The sequence below is a fragment of the Aquarana catesbeiana genome, linkage group LG04 (genome assembly GCF_042186555.1).
Source record: "Aquarana catesbeiana isolate 2022-GZ linkage group LG04, ASM4218655v1, whole genome shotgun sequence".
Lineage (NCBI taxonomy): Eukaryota > Metazoa > Chordata > Amphibia > Anura > Ranidae > Aquarana > Aquarana catesbeiana.
This window is the reverse complement of record NC_133327.1, coordinates 420,886,762-420,907,314: the sequence shown is the minus strand read 5'-3', so window position 1 is coordinate 420,907,314 and position 20,553 is coordinate 420,886,762. Positions and strand designations below refer to the sequence as shown.

General features: G+C 46.9%; 1 protein-coding gene across 2 annotated transcripts in view; it reads left to right on the top strand.

Annotated features, from left to right (window-relative positions):
* LOC141140313 (interleukin-20 receptor subunit alpha-like) overlaps nucleotides 1–20,553 on the top strand; it is a 150,179-nt gene that overhangs the window by 122,417 nt on the left and 7,209 nt on the right. For both annotated transcript variants that reach the window (XM_073627353.1, XM_073627352.1), the window contains exon 7: nucleotides 16,390–16,526. In XM_073627353.1, coding sequence (XP_073483454.1) covers nucleotides 16,390–16,526 — 137 coding nt within the window. The remainder of the gene's footprint in view (nucleotides 1–16,389; nucleotides 16,527–20,553) is intronic.

Genomic DNA, 20,553 nt, shown 5'->3' with positions numbered 1-20,553 from the left:
AAGACTTGGTCGAGTGGATGACCAAGCCGTCCTCATCCTCCTCATCCTCTCTCACCCATGCCCAGGGTGCTTTGTCTGGCAAAGCAGCGGCCTCTTCCCTCAGCTCAATGTCATCAGTGACTCCTTCCCTAGCTCCACCATGTCCTCATGAGGATTCCCTCGAACTGTTTGACCACAGTGTTGGGTACATGCTCCAGGAGGATGCCCAGCGTTTGGAAGGCTCTGATGACGATACTGAGCTCGATGAAGGCAGTAACATGAGCGCGGACAGAGGGGGTGCCCAAGAAGGACAGCAATCTGGCAGTCATGCTCCCCCTGCTGCAGCATACTGCCAGGTTTGCTCCAGTGATGAGGAGGGAGGGGATGATGAGGTCACTGACTCAACGTGGGTGCCTGATAGGAGAGAGGAGGAGGAGGAGGAGGAGGAGGAGGCGGCAGCACATCACCAACGAGGCAGGATGCCCTCCAGGGGCCAGCCTAAGGGCAGCACATTGACTGCATCACACCCCAAAGCTCCACATGTGCAGGGCGCTGCAGTCTCTGCGCGTTATTCAAAAAGTTCTTTGGTGTGGGCCTTTTTTGAGACGAGTGCATCAGATTGCACCGCTGCTATTTGCAACATATGTCTCAAGCGTATCTCGCGTGGCCAAAATATCTCCCGCTTGGGTACCACATGCTTGATCAGACATATGTTGACCTGCCATGCAGTTCGTTGGCAAGCGTATCTAAAAGACCCACACCAAAGAACAAAGAGGATCTCTCCTTGCTCCTCATCAGCTGAGATTTCCAACCCCACTAGACCTTCAGTCCTCTCTGAGACCTGCAGTGAGAGGAATGAAGGTGTAGAATTAGGTGTGTCACAGCCAAGTACTTGTGGGCAATCTGCTTTTGGTACACCGACGTCAGATTGTACCAGGCAAATTTCCCTGCCCCAGCTGCTGCACCGCCGAAAGAAGTTTGCTCCCAGCCATCCACATGCCCAGCGGTTGAATGCTAGCTTGGCAAAATTGCTAGCACTTCAACTGCTGCCTTTTCAGTTGGTAGACTCTGCCCCCTTCCGTGAGTTTGTGGAATGTGCGGTTCCTCAGTGGCAGGTACCCAAACGCCACTTTTTCTCACGGAAGGCGATTCCGGCTCTCTACCGGCATGTGGAAGGCAATGTCCATGCCTCGCTGGACAGGGCGGTCAGCGGTAAGGTGCATATTACCGCTGACTCATGGTCCAGCAGGCATGGACAGGGACGTTACCTAAGTTTCACGGCGCATTGGGTGACTCTGCTGGCAGCTGGGAAGGATGCAGGACAAGGTGCAGTAGTGTTGGAGGTTGTTCCGCCACCACGCCTCCAAAATGCTGATTGTGACACACCTCTCTCCTCCACCCCCTCCTCTTCTTCTTCCTCCATGGCCTCTTCCTCGGAACCAGCGGTGCTCCGTAGGCGTTCAAGGGGCTACGCAAGTACGCAGGCCAAAAGATGCCATGCGGTGCTTGAGCTGGTGTGCTTGGGGGACAGGAGCCACACTGGGGCAGAGGTTCTGTCAGCTCTGCAGGGGCAGGTTCAGAGGTGGTTGACGCCACGCCAACTTAAGGCAGGAATGGTGGTTTGCGACAATGGCACCAACCTCCTCTCTGCCCTCCGACAGGGACAAATGACCCATGTGCCCTGTTTGGCTCACGTCCTTAACTTGGTGGTGCAGCGGTTCTTGGGCAGGTACCCGGGCTTACAGGATGTCCTGAGGCAGGCCAGGAAAGTCTGTGCGCATTTCCGCCGGTCATATAATGCCAGTGCTCGGCTGACGGACCTCCAAAAGGAGTTTAACCTGCCCAAGAACCGCCTAATCTGTGACATGCCCACCAGGTGGAACTCAACGTTGGCCATGCTGCAGCGGCTGCACACGCAGCAGAGGGCCATCAATGAGTACCTGTGCGACTATGGCACCAGGACAGGGTCAGGGGAGCTTGGTTTTTTTTCCCCACGCCAGTGGGCCATGATCAGGGATGCATGCACTGTCCTGTCACCATTCGAGGAGGCCACGAGGATGGTGAGCAGTGACAGTGCATGCATCAGTGACACTGTCCCCCTTGTCCACCTGTTGGAGCACACGCTGCGTGGAATAATGGACAGGGCACTTGAGGCAGAACAGAGGCAGGAAGAGGAGGACTTCCTTAGCTCTCAAGGCCCCCTTTATCCAGACAGTGTTCCTGCGTGCCCGCCGATCACACAGGAAGAGGACGAGGAGGAAGAGGAGGAGGAGGAAGATTGTGTCAGTATGGAGGTGGAGCCTGGCACTCAGCATCAGCAGCAGTCTTTAGGGGTTAAGTCCCAAGAAACACATGGACTTGTACGTGGCTGGGAGGAGGTGGCTGCGGACCATGTCGTTCTTAGTGACCCAGAGCACTCCGGACCGAATGCCTCAGCAAACCTACGCTGCATGGCCTCCCTGATCCTGCAAAGCCTGCGTAAGGATCCTCGTATTTGTGGTATCAAGGAGAAGGACCAATACTGGCTGGCAACCCTCCTTGATCCACGTTACAAGGGTAAGGTTGCGGACCTTATCTTGCCATCGCAGAGGGAGCAGAGGATGAAACATCTTCGGGAGGCCTTGCAGAAAGGTCTGTGCAACGCATTCCCAGAGACTGGGAGGTTACAAACTCCTGTTTCTGGACAACGTGTTGCTGAGGCTTCGGTCAGTCAAAGAAGGAGCGGTGGAGAAGGTGGCCGTCTGACCGATGCGTTCAGACAATTTTTTGGTCCGCAGCCCCAAGGTATGATCGGTTCCAGCAACCATCGCCAGCGTCTGTTTTACATGGTGCAGGAATACCTAGGGGCAAGATCAGACTTGGACACCTTTCCCACCGAAAATCCTCTGGGTTACTGGGTCTTGAGGATGGATCACTGGCCAGAGCTTGCACAGTATGCAATTGAGCTACTGGCCTGTCCTGCATCCAGCGTTCTTTCGGAACGCACATTCAGTGCTGCTGGAGGCGTGGTAACCGATCACAGGGTGCGTCTGTCCACCGACTCGGTCGATCGGCTGACCTTCATAAAAATGAATGAGTCTTGGATCACCACCAGCTACCAAGCACCTGATGCTGATGTAACCGAATAATTTTTTTTGAAATCTCAGATCCCTTCAAAGACTGCCTATGCTGATGCTGAGTGACTATCCCTGAGTAATTATCCTCTTCCTCCTCAATCATCACGCTGATAGCTTGTAAGAACATTTTTGGTTCTGGGCGCCACCACCAGTGCCTAAGGCACAATTTTTCAGCCCCTGTTTAACAGGGGCGTGTAATTACAATTTTTGATGTAATACTTTGCAGCAGGGCTCGTTCCTGCATTCCAACTAGAGTGTCTGTGAGGGGTTGCAGTGTTGTGGCACCAGCACCAGTGCCTAGGGCCCAATTTTTCTGCCCCTGTCTAACAGGGGCGTGTAATTACAATTTTTGATGCAATACTTTGCAGCAGGGCTCGTTCCTGCGTTCCAACTAGAGTGTCTGTGAGGGGTTGCAGTGTTGTGGCACCAGCACCAGTGCCTAAGGCCCAATTTTTCTGCCCCTGTCTAACAGGGGCGTGTAATTACAATTTTTGATGCAATACTTTGCAGCAGGGCTCGTTCCTGCGTTCCAACTAGAGTGTCTGTGAGGGGTTGCAGTGTTGTGGCACCAGCACCAGTGCCTAAGGCCCAATTTTTCTGCCCCTGTCTAACAGGGGCGTGTAATTACAATTTTTGAAGCAATAATTTGCAGCAGGGCTCGTTCCTGCGTTCCAACTAGAGTGTCTGTGAGGGGTTGCAGTGTTGTGGCACCAGCACCAGTGCCTAAGGCCTAATTTTTCAGCTCCTGTTCAACAGGGGCATGTAATTACAATTCTTGATCTAATATTTCACAGCAGGGCCCTGTGAGGGCTTACAGTGTTGTGGCCACAGCAACACCTAAGGCCCAAATTTCTGCTGAGTATATAGGGCAGGACCCTACTTTCAAACATCTAACTTACAAACGACTCCTACTTGCAAACGGAAGGAGACAACAGGAAGTGAGATGAAATCTACCCCTAGGAAGGGAAATTCTCTCCTGTAAGTGTTAATATGGGAAAACAATTTCTCCTTTCCACTGATGCTTTCCAATCCTTGTTCCACAAAAAAACCCAAATTTTCAAAAAACATTTTTCATTGGGACAAAAAAGTGAGGTGAAATCTTCTGAAGAGGAGGAAAGACAGCAAAACAAATGTCACAGGGGTGATAACCCTTCCCTATGTTTTCCAAAAAGCTTAGAAAAGATTTTTTGGCTGGAGCTAAACACGTTAAAAATGTTCAAAATTACAAACAGATTCTACTTAACAACAAACCTACAGTCCCTGTCTTGTTTGCACCGCCTGTATACTGCTGTTCAGAGTATATAGGGCCTGGTGGCCCCACACCTTTCCTTATTTTAATTTGGGTGCGGGGTTCCCCTTAATATCCATACAAGACCCAAAGGGCCTGGTAATGGACTGGGGGGTACCCATGCCGTTTGTCTCACTGATTTTCATCCATATTGCCATGACCCGACATGACATTAAACCCGCAAGCAGTTTTAAATGAGATTTTTTCCTTTAAAAATGACATTTGGTGCAGGGACTGTTCTAAACATGGGAAACACGCGTCACTTTACAGGCATACTATAGACACCCCCCAGGTACGATATTTAAAGGAATATTTCACTTTTTTTTTTTTACTTTAAGCATCATTAAAATCACTGCTCCCGAAAAAACGGCCGTTTTTAAAAGTTTTTTTTGCATTGATACATGTCCCCTGGGGTAGGACCCGGGTCCCCAAACCCTTTTTAGGACAATACCATGCAAATTAGCCTTTAAAATGAGCACTTTTGATTTCGAACGTTCGAGTCCCATAGACGTCAATGGGGTTCTAACGTTCGTGCGAACTTTCGGTCCGTTCGCGGGTTCTGGTGCGAACCGAACCGGGGGGTGTTCGGCTCATCCCTAATCTGGGGCTACTACTAAGTACCCTAATGCTGATTAGTGTCAAAATGACACCAGTACAGTGATCAAAGAAAAATATGAACAGTGCACTGGGTGACACAGTGACAGGGAGTGAAGGGGTTACCTGGGGGGCGGGGGGCGGGGGGCATGGCGATCGGGGGTGAAATATTTGCCTATGTGTACCATGTCAGTGTAGTGTTGGTGCAACTCACATTTGGATGCCCTCTCTCCTCTCTCTGGAACGGAAAAGAATTCCAGAGAGAGAGATGACATCACTTCCCCTGTCTGTGTTTACACTTACACAGGCAGGGGAGGATTTCATTTGTCAGGACAGATCAGCAGGTCCAGGCAAGAAATCATTGGCCTGGCCTGGAGACTAATCGTTTCTGAAGCAAATCCAATCAGCGCGGCCGCCTAGGGGGCCGTGCGTCCAACGTAAGGTAATGTCGATTTGCCCAGCCGAGCCAACCTGTCGCAAAAAACTGCAGTGGCTGGTCCGAATGTGGTTAAAATCGGAGGTAAATGACAGCTCCCAAAAGCTTTGGCTGGCCATACACTATACAACTTTCTTGTACAATTTTCCTTTAGATTTAACAAAACCATAAAAAAAAGAGGTCAAGCCTATACACTTTCAATTTGTATGCAATCAGGCACGCACTTGTACTACATAGTTGAAGGTAAATTTAAAGGAAATTGAATAATAAAATTGTATAATTGATGGCTCTGTTTATAAACAAAGCAGCCAGGGATTCTCTGCATCCATACCAGACCCTTATCCGAAATGATAGACTGATATAGATGTTAATTGGGGACTCCACACCCCAAAAACATGGTGTGTGGTTCCCCCTAAAAGTACAAAAAGACATACAAGACTCTAATGCTGGTCATACACTACTCGAAAAATTGTCCGGAATTCGGTCATTTAGACAGTTTGTTCGTTTTTCGGCCAGTTAATGGGCACAAAATCGATAATCGTTGGGATGTTTTTGAGCCAAAAAAAAGAAGGAATAGTTTGGAAATTTTCTGCCGAACGAATAATAAATTGAAAGGTTAATGTGTTTCCCGTCCCAACTGTCTGCACTAGTTATATGTAAAGAAAAAAAACCAAAAAATGCATTTATTTATGTCCACTGAACGATTTATCAGTCATTACATGATGGCACTATCGTTTGTGGTCACGGCCGAATGTTCATTTTTCGAAAATAGGTTCGGCCGATTTTTTGTATAGTGTATGGCCGGCATTATTCTTGATGAGGTACTTGAGGGGGACAAGTGCCTGTTTTCCTCTCCCTAAATCATAGCAGGTCACATGACCTCAAAATGCGAGGGGGGTTTCTTGTCAAGGGGACAACCTTGGGAAAGCACCTTGTCCCTATATTCATAAAGACAAGGGTGTCTTTCCCACAACCTCTGAGGGTGGAGGGCTTATCTGGAAGCCCCCTTTATAAACAAGAGGACCTGCAGATACTGGTTCCCCCCATGTAAATAAGGAGGGGGGTTCATGGTACCCCTACTCATTCACACAAAAAAGTGAATGGTAAATAAACGTACTTACACAGTTGTTTATTTAACCCCTGGGAGCCAGCACCTCTCGGCCTTTTAAGGAGTTTAGGATGCTGGGAGGTGGTGCGGGATTTATAATCATGTGACCGCTGTGATTGGCTGTCATGTAGGTTACATGATCGCAAAGCTTCCTGTTACCCGCCAGTAACCGGGCCGGCAATGCAGTCCAGCCATGCAAATCCTCATCCTTCACAATGAACGACTGACATCAACCAACTGATAGACACAACTATTTCAGTCAGTACATTCACTGCAAAGTCCCCCACTGCTAAATATAAACAAATGTAAATGTAAACTAAGATAGGTTCTCCCTGGTAATGTCATTGACCAAAATGCTATATTTGATCCATAATGTCAGCACTATACCCGTCCCTTTGCTTACAGGGCCTGGGTTTGCCAGCCAGTAAATGAACGGGGCTGGGTAACATCACTGGTTGTTAACAACTGTTAACAAGAAGTTGTCATATATATAGTAAAAGGCAAAATTCAGTCTGATTGTACAATCAGATTGTATAGATTTGGGCAGTTTTAAAGCAGAGTTCCAGTTCCAAATTAAAAACAACCATGTTTTTAAATTTTTTTTTTTTAATAACCCTGTGACAGTCGCTGCTTATACATTAAAAATTGGCATGTGCTGTATATTATAAAGTTTCTGGTCTTTGTACACGCCTTAGGACTTACTTGGAACTCCTGATAAAGCAGACAGCCATCCTGATTGTAGGCATCTGAAACCCACTGGGACTCTCCTCTGGGGATTAGGTGCAGATGGCTACCCAGCATGCACCTCCTGATCTCACACATGTGCAGTGGGAACAAAGCATGGTGTGTATGGAGGATGCCCATTGACTCCTGAGATTGATGACATTGCTATCCCAGGAGCCAATGGGAAAAGGGAAATGACGCATCTCCCCGAGGCGAGGATGGATGTAAATACAGCATTTACCCGAATCAAAAGGTAGTAGAAAAGAACTATCCAAAAATGAATGGGGATGCGATCATCAACAATTGCAGCCATTGATGTAAATTAGGGTGGAACTCCACTTTAAAGTGATACTAAACCCAGGAGCCTGCATTCACTAAATCTGGTCTTCCATGGTACACAGAACATGAAAATGCAATTATTTTAGTAAAACAGGATTTTTAAATACAGCTTACCTGTAAAATCCTTTTCTTGAGAGTACATCACGGGACACAGAGCATTCATTACATAGTGGGTTAGATAGGCACCTTCGGTGATTGGACACTGGTTAACCCCAATTAAGGAGAATTCCTCCCCTATATAACCCCTCCCACATGGGGAGGACCTCAGTTTTGTAGCAAAGCAATAGGTAACCACCTAAAACCCATAGAAGGTTGGGAGCTCTGTGTCCCATGATGTACTCTCAAGAAAAGGATTTTACAGGTAAGCTGTATTTAAAAATCCTGTTTTCTTGATCATACATCACGGGACACAGAGCATTCATTACATAGTGGGATGTCCCAAAGCAATGCTCATTTGAGGGGAGAGAGACACAGATCATAAACATAGACCACAAACGGACCAGAGGAACTAAACTGCAGCCTGCAGTACACTGCGCCCGAAGGCGGCATCCTCTTACATCCACCTGATAGAATCTGGTGAATGTATGGACTGAAGACCAAGTCGCAGCCTTACAGATCTGAGCCATGGAGGCCTGGTGATGCACTGCCCAAGAAGCACTAACAGCCCTAGTTGAGTGCGCTTTCACATGAAAAGGAGGAGTCTTCCTTTTTATACCATAAGCCTGAAAACTAACCAGTCTAATCCATCTAGAAAGAGTGGATTTCGACGCTGCTTGGCCTTTCTTATGGCCATCTGGCAGGATGAACAAACAATCAGTCCTCCGTATCTGAGCGGTTGCCTGCAGATAGACACTGAGTGCTCTAACCACATCAAAAGTGTGCAAAGATTCTTCTTCCGCGGACTGCAGATCTGGAAAAAAGGATGGTAGGATCACATCTTGATTCAAATGGAATCCTGAAACCACCTTGTGTAAAAAGGATCGATAACTACTCTGTCCTTGTGAATAATCAAATACGGCTCTTTGCAAGAAAGAGCTGCCAACTCTGATACTCTCCTAGCAGAGGATATGGCTATCAAGAAGACTAATTTTTTAGTCAAAAAGTGCTAAAGGAGCAAGGTGCAATGGTTCAAAGGGTTGTCCCTGTAATGCCGACAACACCAAATTCAGATCCCATGGGCATACTGGAGGTTTGACTGGCGGATTCAATCGCAGTGCCCCCTGAACAAAGGCCCAGACAAGGGAATGTGAAGCAATTGGCTTCTGAAAAAGTACTGACAAAGCCGAAATTTGGACTTTGATAGTGCTCAAGGCCAATTTCATCTCTAGGCCTGACTGAAGAAAGGTCAAGATCCTGCTAATGATATACTTTCTAGGATGCCATCCCCTGGGTTCACACCAGGAAACATATTCCTTCCAGATTTTGTAGTAAATAAGCCTGGAGGCTGGCTTTCTGGCATTGACCAGAGTGAAAAGGACTGACTCCGAGAGCCCACGGTCTTTTAAAATTTGGGTTTCAGCAGCCAAACCGTCAAATTTAGACTTCGTAAAGCAGGGTGGCAAATCGGACCCTGTGAGAGCAGATCTGGCCGGAAAGCGAGGACCCAAGGCCTGCCCACTGCCATCTTTACGATCTCTGCATACCAAGGTAGTCTGGGCCAAGCCGGGGCTACTAAAAGGACCGACTTTGCTTCCCTTTTGACTCTCCCCAGGAACCGCGGAAGAAGTGGATTTGGAGGGAATGCATAGATTAGATTGTACTGATTCCATGGAATTGTCAGAGCCCCTGACCCCTGAGCAAGTACATCCTTTGTTCTTGACACAAATTTGTCCAGTTTCTTGTTGAATCTGGACGCGAATAGACCTACATCCAGGGTACCCCACTTTTGACATATGATCTGGAATATGTCGGGGTGTAGGGGCCATTCTCCTGGGCATAGTTGCTGGCGGCTTAAGAAATCCGCTTGCCAATTTTCCACTCCTGGGATGAATAGCGCAGACAGGCAGGGAACATGGCTTTCTGCCCATGCAAGAATGCGATTCACCTCCTTTTGGGCATCCAGACTTCTGGTGCCACCTTGGTGATTGATGTAAGCCACTGCCGTGGCATTGTCGGATTGTATCTGAATAGGATGACCCTGTAACCTGTAAGACCAGTCCATGAGGGCCAAGTAAATTGCCCGAATTTCTAGAATATTGATGGGCAAACACCTTTAGGTTGCGGACCATCTTCCCTGCGTGCATGTTTCTTCCAGAACTGCTCCCCGCCTGTCAGACTGGCATCCGTGGTTACGATCTTCCATTGTAGTGGAAGAATGGCTTTGCCTTTAAAAAGATTTCTGGTTCGTAACCACCAATTGAGGCTTTTGCGTATGCTTGGGGATAGGTACATAGGAAGATCCAAGGCATGAGGCTTCTTGTTCCAAGCCGCGAGAATGCTTCTCTGCAGAGGCCTTGAGTGAAACTGGGCAAATGGAACAGCCTCAAAAGAGGCGACCATCTTTCCTAACAGTCTCATACATAGCCCAATGGATGGGCTCTTTTTGCTTAATACTAGGCGGACTAGAGCTCTTACGGCCTTGACCTTTGGCTCTGGTAGAAACACTCTGCCTTGAGTGGTGTCTATGATCATGCCTAGATATTCCAACCTTGTTGAAGGTTACAAGGAAGACTTTTCTAGGTTGATTATCCAACCTAGGTTTTCCAAATGTTTTACTGTCTTGAGGACAGCGAGGTTCAGGTATGCCATTGATTGCTATATGAGTAGCAAATCACCTAGATAAGCTACCACGGTTATGCCCTGAGCTCTTATATTTGCTAAGAGAGGGTCTAGAATTTTTGTAAAAATTCGAGGAGCTGTAGCGAGACCGAAAGGAAGGGCCACAAATTGAAAATGGCGCTGGTCTACCGTGAACCTTAGATATTTTTGGTGAGCAGGAAAAATCGGCACATGAAGATATGCATCCTTGATATCTATTGATGCCATAAATTCTCCCCCTTGAAGGGTGGAGACCACCGAACGGATTGACTGCATTCGGAAGGATCGAATGTGCAGAAACTGATTCAGATCTTTTAGATCTAGGATGAGTCTGACATCCCCATTTGGCTTTGGAACGGTGAAGAGATTCGAATAGAACCCCGAACCCTGATCTTTTGGGTCCACTTCTACTATCACCACCTGGGATAGTAAGCGATTTAAGGCCAGAAGTAGCGGTTTTTGCTTTACTGGATCTTTGGAAACTCTTGACCTTAGGAAACGAGCTGGTGGAAGCTCTTGGAACTCTATCTTGTAGCCTAGAGATACTGAAGAGACTACCCACTTGTCTTGAACCTCTTCCCGCCCTGAAAACTGTAGGAGCCTTCCACCCCACTCGGCTGAGTGGGGGCGCCCCTTCAAAGGGATGCTTTGGGGCTCTGTTTGGCAGACTTTCGTCCCCAAGTCTTTTTCTGCCCTTGGGCGTGACCTTGGGCCTTTCCTCTGAAAGTAGATTGGGAAGGCCGTCGCCACTGCTTAGAGCCTGATGCTCCAGGGGAAGGAGAAAGAGAACGCTTGAATGATGGACGTTTACTCTTTTTGATTGGTAGGAGTGTAGATTTACCACCTGTAATTCTTTGGATAAATTTATCTAGGTCATCCCCAAATAGGCGTTCGCCTTTGAATGGGAAGCCAGTTAAGTATCTTTTGCATGAAAGCTCTGCTGCCCAATTTTTAAGCCAAAGGGACCTGCGCACGTGTACCAACAGGAGAGACAAACGAGATGCCTGCTGGACAGAATCCAGAATGGCATCAATCATAAAACACAGCACCTGTGGAAGGTCTGCATAGTTCTCCACTTCCTCACTGGGAAGGAGACTAAGCATCTGCTTAACCTGTTCCTTGAGGAATTGACACAAACCCACAGTAGCGACTGTAGGTTGGACTACAGCGGCAGCCATGGAAAAGGAGGCTTTTAATAAAGTTTCCAGCTTCTTATCAGTTGGATCCTTAAACACCTGAGCATTGTCCAGAGGACAGATCAGGTTTTTGTTCACACAAGAAACAGCCGCATCCATGGATGGGACCTCCCACTTCTTGGTGAAGCTTTCCTCCAAAGGATAAAGCATAGAAAACCTTTTAGGTTTATCAGGATGTCCCCAGTCCTCATACAACAATTTATCCATTAAAGGATGAATTGGAAAGGAAAAGGCAGTCTGTGGGATCCTTCTGACCCCCAGGGAAGAAACAGAGGATGTGGCAGCTTCAGCAGAGGGCAATTTGAATGTGGAACGCACTAATTCAGTATAATACTGGACCTGCCTCTTGAGTGCATGAGAGGAGGAAACTCTCTCCTCTTCCTATGAATCCTCCGACTGCTGTTGATCCCTATCTCTGGATAGGGATCTCTCCTCATTGTCAGAAGAACCAACTGAAAGAGAAAGTGCAGCAGAGTGAGGGGATCTACCCCTTTTCCTGCTATCTTTTAAGGAAGTTGAAATCCAGCCCTCCAATGTAGCCCTAAGCGAATCTTTCGTGACATACGCTGGGACTGGAACATTGGGAGAGGCCGCAAAACCTAACAGGGGCACTGACTCATCCTGTGAGGCTGGCTCCAGTCTTGCAGGGGGGGATGGTAATCTACAGGCATCTTTAGGACCCCTAGACGTAGGCGGTGACTTCCTTGTGCCCTTGTTACCTCCCCGTGAGACCCTCTTATGAGGAGACATAGTCTAAAGCTACAAAGCAGAGGTACTAGTACATATGCAATGACTGTTGTGCTAAAAGTCTCACAATACACATATATGCTTATACTGCACAACCTGATGCCGAGTAGGTGTCTTAGGTTAGCCTGGATCCAACCACTTAGGATGCTTACTGCCCACACTCTGTGTCCACCTGTTTACAGAGCTCTGAACACTCTGGGTTTTTAAATTAGCCACCTGGCGCCTGCACACTGGAGTGCCGTGCACGCCGCACACGCACGGCGCCGCAACCATGCCCCCTCCTCTGTTCTCTGCCTAAAGCTGTAAAAGCGTGCCCCCTGCGTGCGCGTGTGTAGGACCGTCATGCCGGTGATGAGGATGGGGGGGAAGAGGACTGTCGTAGAGTGCCCGCTGGACCCTCAGACTACGTGGGACCCCCTTGTAATTTATCACCTGTGGCAGAGCCTGCAGCGGAGGAAGTGAGCGGTCTGGAGACCAGCTTCACTGAGTGTGTATCCTGGAAAGGCACGTAAGTTGCTCTTCACTCCCTCTAGTGGCAGAAACCAGGTAAGACATGCAACTACTCTCTGAAGAAATCCATTTGTAATATATATAGGATTAACTTCTCTTACTTGTCCCCGCTGCAGGAACTGCTGAGAACAGACAGTTTCCAGCCTTCACTCATCACGGCGGGTAGTGTTGTGCCAACCTTCAGGGTTTTTTGGGTTCCTACTCAGAGAAAACCTCTTATCTGGACCTGTAAAAGACTCTGCCAGAACTTTCGTGCCACTGTTTTAATAGTACTCAAGCCTGGTTTCTCAGAGCCCAGTCCTCCAAAGAGAGACTTACAAGCAAAACCTTGTTTATTCGGATGACGAAGCCCGGGTACCATACCATCTTGGGAGTCAAAATATCGGCCCGAGATATGAATCCGGTCAGCATAGCCCTTTAAGCCCCTGCAGGGACATAACTAGAGCTTTCTTCACAGCACATGTTTTACGTGACCAACCACCTTAGACACTGGCGAAAAAACTGAGGTGCTCCCCATGTGGGAGAGGTTATATAGGGGAGGAATTTTCCTTAATTGGGGTCAACCAGTGTCCAATCACCGAAGGTGCCTATCTAACCCACTATGTAATTAATGCTCTGTGTCCCGTGCAGGGCCGGTACAAGGGGTGGGCGGAAGGGGGAGATGCCCTGGGCGGATTAATTTATTGTAGGAAGGGGGCGCAGTGCTGGCAGGCAGTGTGTTCTTAAACTTTGTGGGCAAAAAGTGACTACCACACTGCAGAGCTGCGCCTGCTTGCAAAGCTGTGCAGAGGCATACTAAGTGGGGGGCGGGCCGCCCCAGGTACCACACACTGGGGGAGGGGTGTCAGGCCAGCCCCCCCTCCGGGACTGAAGCGGTGGCAGTGCTGCAGATTTAGGCAGTGACAAGCACAGGCAGGGAGAGGTGATCTACATTGTGATGCAAGGGGGAGGGGGTGTGTGGGGGGGGTGCAGGGTGACACCGCTGCACCTACCATCCCCTCCTCTCGCGGCCGTGGGCTGTCTGTGTGATCCCGGATGTCACACAGGCACAGCCGAGCAGAGTGAAGCCGCCTCCCCCTCTTCTCTGTTTATGTGTAAACAGGGGGAGGGGATCTTTTGAACATGTGCCGCTGCGCTGATCTGAGGTACTGAATGGGGGGAGGGGCTGCACACTGCACTGAACGGGGGACTACACTAAAGGGGGGTGTCTGCACTGAACGGGGGACTACACTGAAGGGGGTTGTCTGCACTGAATGGGGGACTACACTGAAGGGGGGTGTCTGCACTGAATGGGGGACTACACTGAAGGGGGGTGTCTGCACTGAACGGGGGCTACACTGAAGAGGGGTGCCTGCACTGAACGGGGGGCTACACTGAAGGGGGGTGTCTGCACTGAACGGGGGACTACACTGAAGGGGGGTGTCTGCACTGAACGGGGGGCTATACTGAAGGGGGGTGTCTGCAATGAACAGGGGGCTAGACTGAAGGGGGGTGTCTGCACTGAACGGGGTGCTACACTGAAGGGGGGGTGTCTGCACTGAACAGGGGGCTACACTGAAGGGGGGTGTCTGCACTGAATGGCAGACTACACTGAAGGGGAGTGTCTGCACTGAATGGGGGTGTCTGCACTGAACGGGGGGTTACACTGAAGGGGGGTGTCTGTACTGAATGGGGAGGCTACACTGAAGGGGGGTGTCTGCACTGAATGGGGGGCTACACCGAAAGGGGGTGTCTGCACTGAACGGGGGGCTACACTGAACGGGGGGGCTACACTGAACGGGGGGTCTACACTGAAGGAGTCCAGAGGTGCAGGGTATTGTGTAATGTAAAGGGGTGCAGGGGGCTATGTAAAGGGGTCCAGAGGTGCAGGGTGTTTTGTAATGTAAAGGGGTCCAGAGGTACAGGGTGCTGTGTAATGTAAAGGGGCCCAGAGGCGCAGGGGGATGTGTAATGTAAAGGGGCCCAGAGGCGCAGGGGGCTGTGTAATGTAAAGGGGCCCAGAGGTGCTGTGTAATGTAAAGGGGTTCAGGGGGCTGTGTAATGTAAAGGGGTCCAGAGGTGCAGGGTGTTTTGTAATGTAAAGGGGTCCAGAGATGCAGGGTGTTTTGTAATGTAAAGGGGTCCAGAGGTGCAGGGTGTTTTGTAATGTAAAGGGGCCCAGAGGTGTAGGGGGCTGTGTAATGTAAAGGGGTCCAGAGGTGCAGGGTGCTGTGTAATGTAAAGGGGCCCAGAGGCGCAGGGGGCTGTGTAATGCAAAGGGGCCCAGAGGTGCTGTGTAATGTAAAGGGGTCCAGAGGTGCAGGGTGTTGTGTAATGTAAAGGGGTCCAGAGGTGCAGGGTGCTGTGTAATGTAAAGAGCTGCAGGTGGCTGTGTAATGTAAAGGGGCCCAGAGGTGCAGGGGGCTTTGTAATGTAAAGGGGCCCAGAGATGCAGGGTGCTGTGTAATGTAAAGTGGTGCAGAGGGCTGTGTAATGTAAAGGGGTCAGTGAGGGGGATCACTGGACTCCAGGTTAGCAGGACTGGGGGGGGTGGGGAGGGGGTCCAATGTAAGTTCACTTTACAGATTTTCTGTAAAGTGAACTTACAATTTAACCATTTGCTGACCCGTCGCAGTACATATACTGCGACGGGGCTGCAGCTACAGTATTGTATTGTTGTATTGTTTTAAGTGTTTTCTGGTTTTGAAAGGACACTGACTCTTTCTTTATACCCGGGGGGGGGGGGGGGGGGGTGCAGTTTGCCATCTTCGCCCTGGGCACCAGATGGCCTTGTCCCAGCACTGGTCCCGTGATGTATGATCAAGAAATATAAACTGCCAAATACTTTTTTTCATCAGCAGTATATAGCAATCTTGTGATTTCTATCAGTATCTGGCTAAGCACTGGTTAAAGCCTGTAGTAGGTGTTTTCATTCTCCTCTGACTGTCCTATGAGGCTGCATGACCCCTGACTCTCTGTCTGGACAGTGCTGATTGGCCCTGTGCTGATCACATGCACCTTCCCAAAAAAAAGACTCTGTAGCAATACACACCAAACTGAGCATGTACAGAGTGCCCCCAAGGCTCTGTACTATCAGGAGATGGATTGGGGTCTGTGCAAGAAGGGGAGGATCTGAAAAGACAGGATCGTACAGCCTTTTTACACAATGCAGAGGATTACTCCTTAGGTTCCACAGTGAGTATAACAAGCATGCTTTACTGCATTTACAGACTGATCCTACTGTTGTGGGTTTAGTAACACGTTAAGCTTGCCATACACTATGCACTTGTTCCTAATGAGTAAAGGAACCCCATTCCCATAGCAGGAAAATGTCTATAACCTGGCCTAGTCTGTGCAGAAAATTGGGAGATGCACCAACTACCAGAGTAGAGGGATGAAGAACTCTTGTCTGTAAAGCACTGTCCCAGAGTTACAAAGAAATACAATTCTGCATAAACACATATTTTTTTTTTACATATTTTAACAAAACAGGCGTTTACCTTTAATTGTGTACAGAGCCTGTAGTGTTTAAAAATATGATGGCTATGCACTGTACATTGCAACTGCAAGACACAGAAATGTATTGATACAACTAAAATGCATTGATTTCTTTGCAGATCACACATCTGAACAAATTATTACAGGGATGATATATATTTTGGCTGTGACAGCTATCTTCTGTACATTCATTCTATTAGGATATGCCACACACAAATATATTCATGGAAGCAACCTCACGCATCCAACCATTCTGGTAAATTATTTGTGTTTTAACATTTCAACTTTTTTTTTTTTTGTTCCTTTTAATTACTTGTGTTTTGCTTTGCTGATTATTGGTCACCACCTGTTGCTTGTACCTGCTAGAGGTGGACCATTAATTTATTTATGTGTAAACAAAACAGAGCCAATGAGTTTGAGATTTGACCCATTCTTCAGGGCTAAAAGATGGTTATAATAAATAGCAGATTGAACTATTAAAACATGGAAAATTATTTCTAAAAATATTTTCTGAAATAATTTCCAATATTTGAATGTTTTTGTTTTTTTTCTATTTTGTTTATCTCTATTTTACTGTCACCAGATTTTAGCCCTGAAGAAAGGTCACTCCATGTAACGCATGGACTTTGTTTTATTTACACAATTTCTAATTCTTGAGATCCTTTTTTATTATTATTATTATTATTATTTATTATTATACAGGATTTATATAGTGCCAACAGTTTACACAGCGCTTTACAACTTGAGGGTAGACAGTACAAATACAATACACTTTAATACAATAGGAATCAGAGGCTCCATTCACACTAGCGCGTTTTTTGATGCATTTTGCATTTTGCAGAAATGCACGGGAATTTTTTAACATGGGTTCCTATGGAACATGTTCACATCAATGCCTTTTTGTTTCTCTGCATTTTTGGAAAGGGTCAGGGACTTTTTTTCATGCAAAATGCAGCGTTTTGCATGTAATAGAATTCAATGGACAAGCATCAAAAACGCAAGTGCACCGTTTTTGCAGCATTTTTGCAGCGTTTTTGATGCGTTTTTGATGCGTTTTTGCCGGTTTTTTTTGGTTTTTTTTATTTTTTTTTTAGACTGTAAAAAAAAAAAACTGTAAAAAAAAAAAAAAAAAAACGCAAATCGCGGCAAAAACGCCGCAAAAATGCTGCTCACAAAAGTGTCAAGCATGAAAAAAAAACCTCCAAAAACGCCCAAAAGCAACATGCATAGGTGTGAATCGAGCCTTAAATCTAAGAGGGAAGGTCAAGAGATACAAGAGGTAATAACTGTGGGGATATGCTGATGGAGAAAATAAATGTACAGTTGTTAGGTGGGGGGCAGATAGGCTTCTCTGAAGAGATGAGTTTTTAGGGATCAACTGCAAGTGGATAAAGTAGGAGAACGTCGGACAGATTGGGGTAGAGCATTCCAGAAGATGGGAGAGGCTCTGGAGAAGTCCTGAAAGCGAGCATGGGATGAGGTGACAAGGGAGTTTGAGAGCAGGAGGTCTTGGGAGAAGCAAAGAGAACGATTAGGTTGGTATTTTGAGACTAGGTTAGTGATGTAGCTTGGGGCCAGGTTGTGGATGGCTTTGTAAGTTATATTTAGTGAAAATCAAAGAATAGGGAATGGCGCTGTGTTAGAACTAAGAGTGTGGCTGTAAATTAAACAAATGCTCAAGTGTATAAAATAATTACTATTTAGAAGTGAAAAAATATTTTGGTATGATCCAAAACTTCCACAAAAAAATCTATCCTTATTTTAGTGAAAACACCTTATTAAGTGATAAAGAAAATATGCTACTATATGTGCAAAAAATACCGCAAATATTAAAACAACACCATTATATAACATATATAAATCTTCACATTAATAAATATAAAGTGACAAGTGCCAGAAACAGTGGTTATCAAACCATAGTGCATTAATGTGCAATAACCATTTGCAATAATAAATCATTAATAATGTGTCAAATCGCAACTATGTATCAAAGAAAAAAATCCCATATGCTGTTTGGTGCAAAAATGTTCATAACAGTAATATAATGTGCCGTGCAAGAAATTCTTCTTTGATGGTAAAAAGCCGTGCTGTGATAACTGGTAGTCACCCCCCAATGTGGTTGCACTCACCGGAGCACTCTACCCCTGCAGGGGTACGCGCGTGTGATGTTGGTCCCGTCACTCCGGTCGTGTGGGTGCCACTTTCCTTCCACGTGTCCCAATCCTAAAGGCAGCTGCTTACATACAAGGAGGTGGGGACTTCCTGTCCCTTGATGTAGTAAAGGTCCCCACTGGGTATCCACTGCAAACAATGACCACATAAGCGAAAGTAACAACCAGTTGGTACTACATTTATGAAAAAACACCAAACAGATGGGTGGGAACAGCACCTTAATGAGAAAAGTAGGCAACAAAAGCCCAGCACTCATTGTCAGGACAAGGTCCCTCAGTCAAGATGTAAAAGCAACCCCCCCTTCCCAGCCAATGAGCTGTGAATGAGTTCAGCAGCAAGGGTTTCATGTCATGCCCTTTTTTAACTCCTTCCCTACAACCACCATCATCAGTTCATGACTTGTTTTGTGGAAGGTCCCGTGGTGCCATTTTTGGCATGGAGGATCATGCCTGCCCCCCAGCAGCTGGAATACACTGTCAGGATTCTTATGGCCATAGATAAGTAGTCCAGCAAGCATGGAAAGGAATGGTATATCACCTTTATGACATGCTGGGCAAAAAAAGGCAGCGTCTGGGAAACATGCAGGATGGAGCACAATGCTGTAGCTGGTGTTAGCATCTCCTGCCACCAACCTTGTTGAGAATCCAGAATATTGGTCTGTTGTGACTCACAATCCCTCTGCTGCAGCACACACTTGTGGTGTAATATCATAGGCGTGCGCACAGGGTGTGCCAGGTGTGCCTGAGCACACCCTAATTGCCTTGTGTGCTGCATATTCCTCCCTGTTTAGACCACTGATATTTCATTCCCCCCCAAAAAATGTTACACAAGCCCAAAAATTTTTGGAAAATAAAATTAACAAAATTACACTGTTCATTGCCCTACTGACACCATCAGTACATATACACATGCATATGTATTTGAGCTTTGAGGTGCATACCCTAATGCAAGAGGCTGCACACACCTATGTGTAATATCATGGCCACTGGAGACACAGCAACAGGGGAAAGAGGAAAACTTCATAATGTCAAGAAGTCAGAAGAGGATAATATTTAGAGGAGGGTTGGGGTGCTGCTGGTGAGAAGTACTGCTGGTGATCATTACATTTACTTAGGTGTCCGTTTATGAAGCAGTGAAATCTATTCACTGCTTCGTTCTCCGGCATTCACAGTGAAGAATCTTCTCCTCTGTGTGCCAGTTTATGAAGCGGTGTAGATCGCTTCACCTTTGGAGGAGTGAAGTGATCTACAAATGCTTCAAATAGTGGAGAACGTCCCCTGATACTGGAATCTCGTGAGACTTTACGAGATTACAGCACCAGATGTCAGTTTATCAAGCAGTGATAAATTATCACTGCTCAACGGCGTGGATTAATGTTAATAAAATAATGTGTCCCCCTACATTATACACATATGTATACACACACACACACTATATATACATGTATATACACACACATGATATATATATACATATACACATTATATGTATATATGTATAAATATGTATACACATAAATATGACAGGGGGACATGCTTACAGTGTTGGGGGGTCTGAACGAGGCATAAGGAAGTTAAAAATCTTCCTCCTTCCCTCTCAGATCCCCCCAGATTTCCTCTTCACTCCCCGATTCACCATCTCTGAGCTGGTGAACCTGGGAGTGTGAATTCTGACACAGATCGCCAGTGAAGCGGTGAGATCACCGCTTCATAAACTGGCCGTTACTGTGTCATTCAATGAGGATTCTCCGTGTGTAGAGATAATCGGCGGGAGAACAAGTTCAAACATGTTCTCCCCCGATTATCACTGTTTCATAAACTGTTTATGGACTGTGATCAGCGGTGATCCTCGGGATCACCACTGATCACTGCTTCATAAACGGACACCTTAATCTGGTGGATTTTATTCCACCACACTGGAGCTATAGTTACAAGGGAAAAAACAAAAGGTACAGGTTTGTCATCCTCACACAAGTTAGCTTTTGTTGTGGCATTTGGTTGTGCTGACACAGGCAAAACTACCCTTTATGTGTAGCCTTTTTTAATGTTCCAATTTTTTCTTTCATTTTTTTTCAAGTATTGGGAGGTCTCTGACCTCTGTTCTCTGAAACA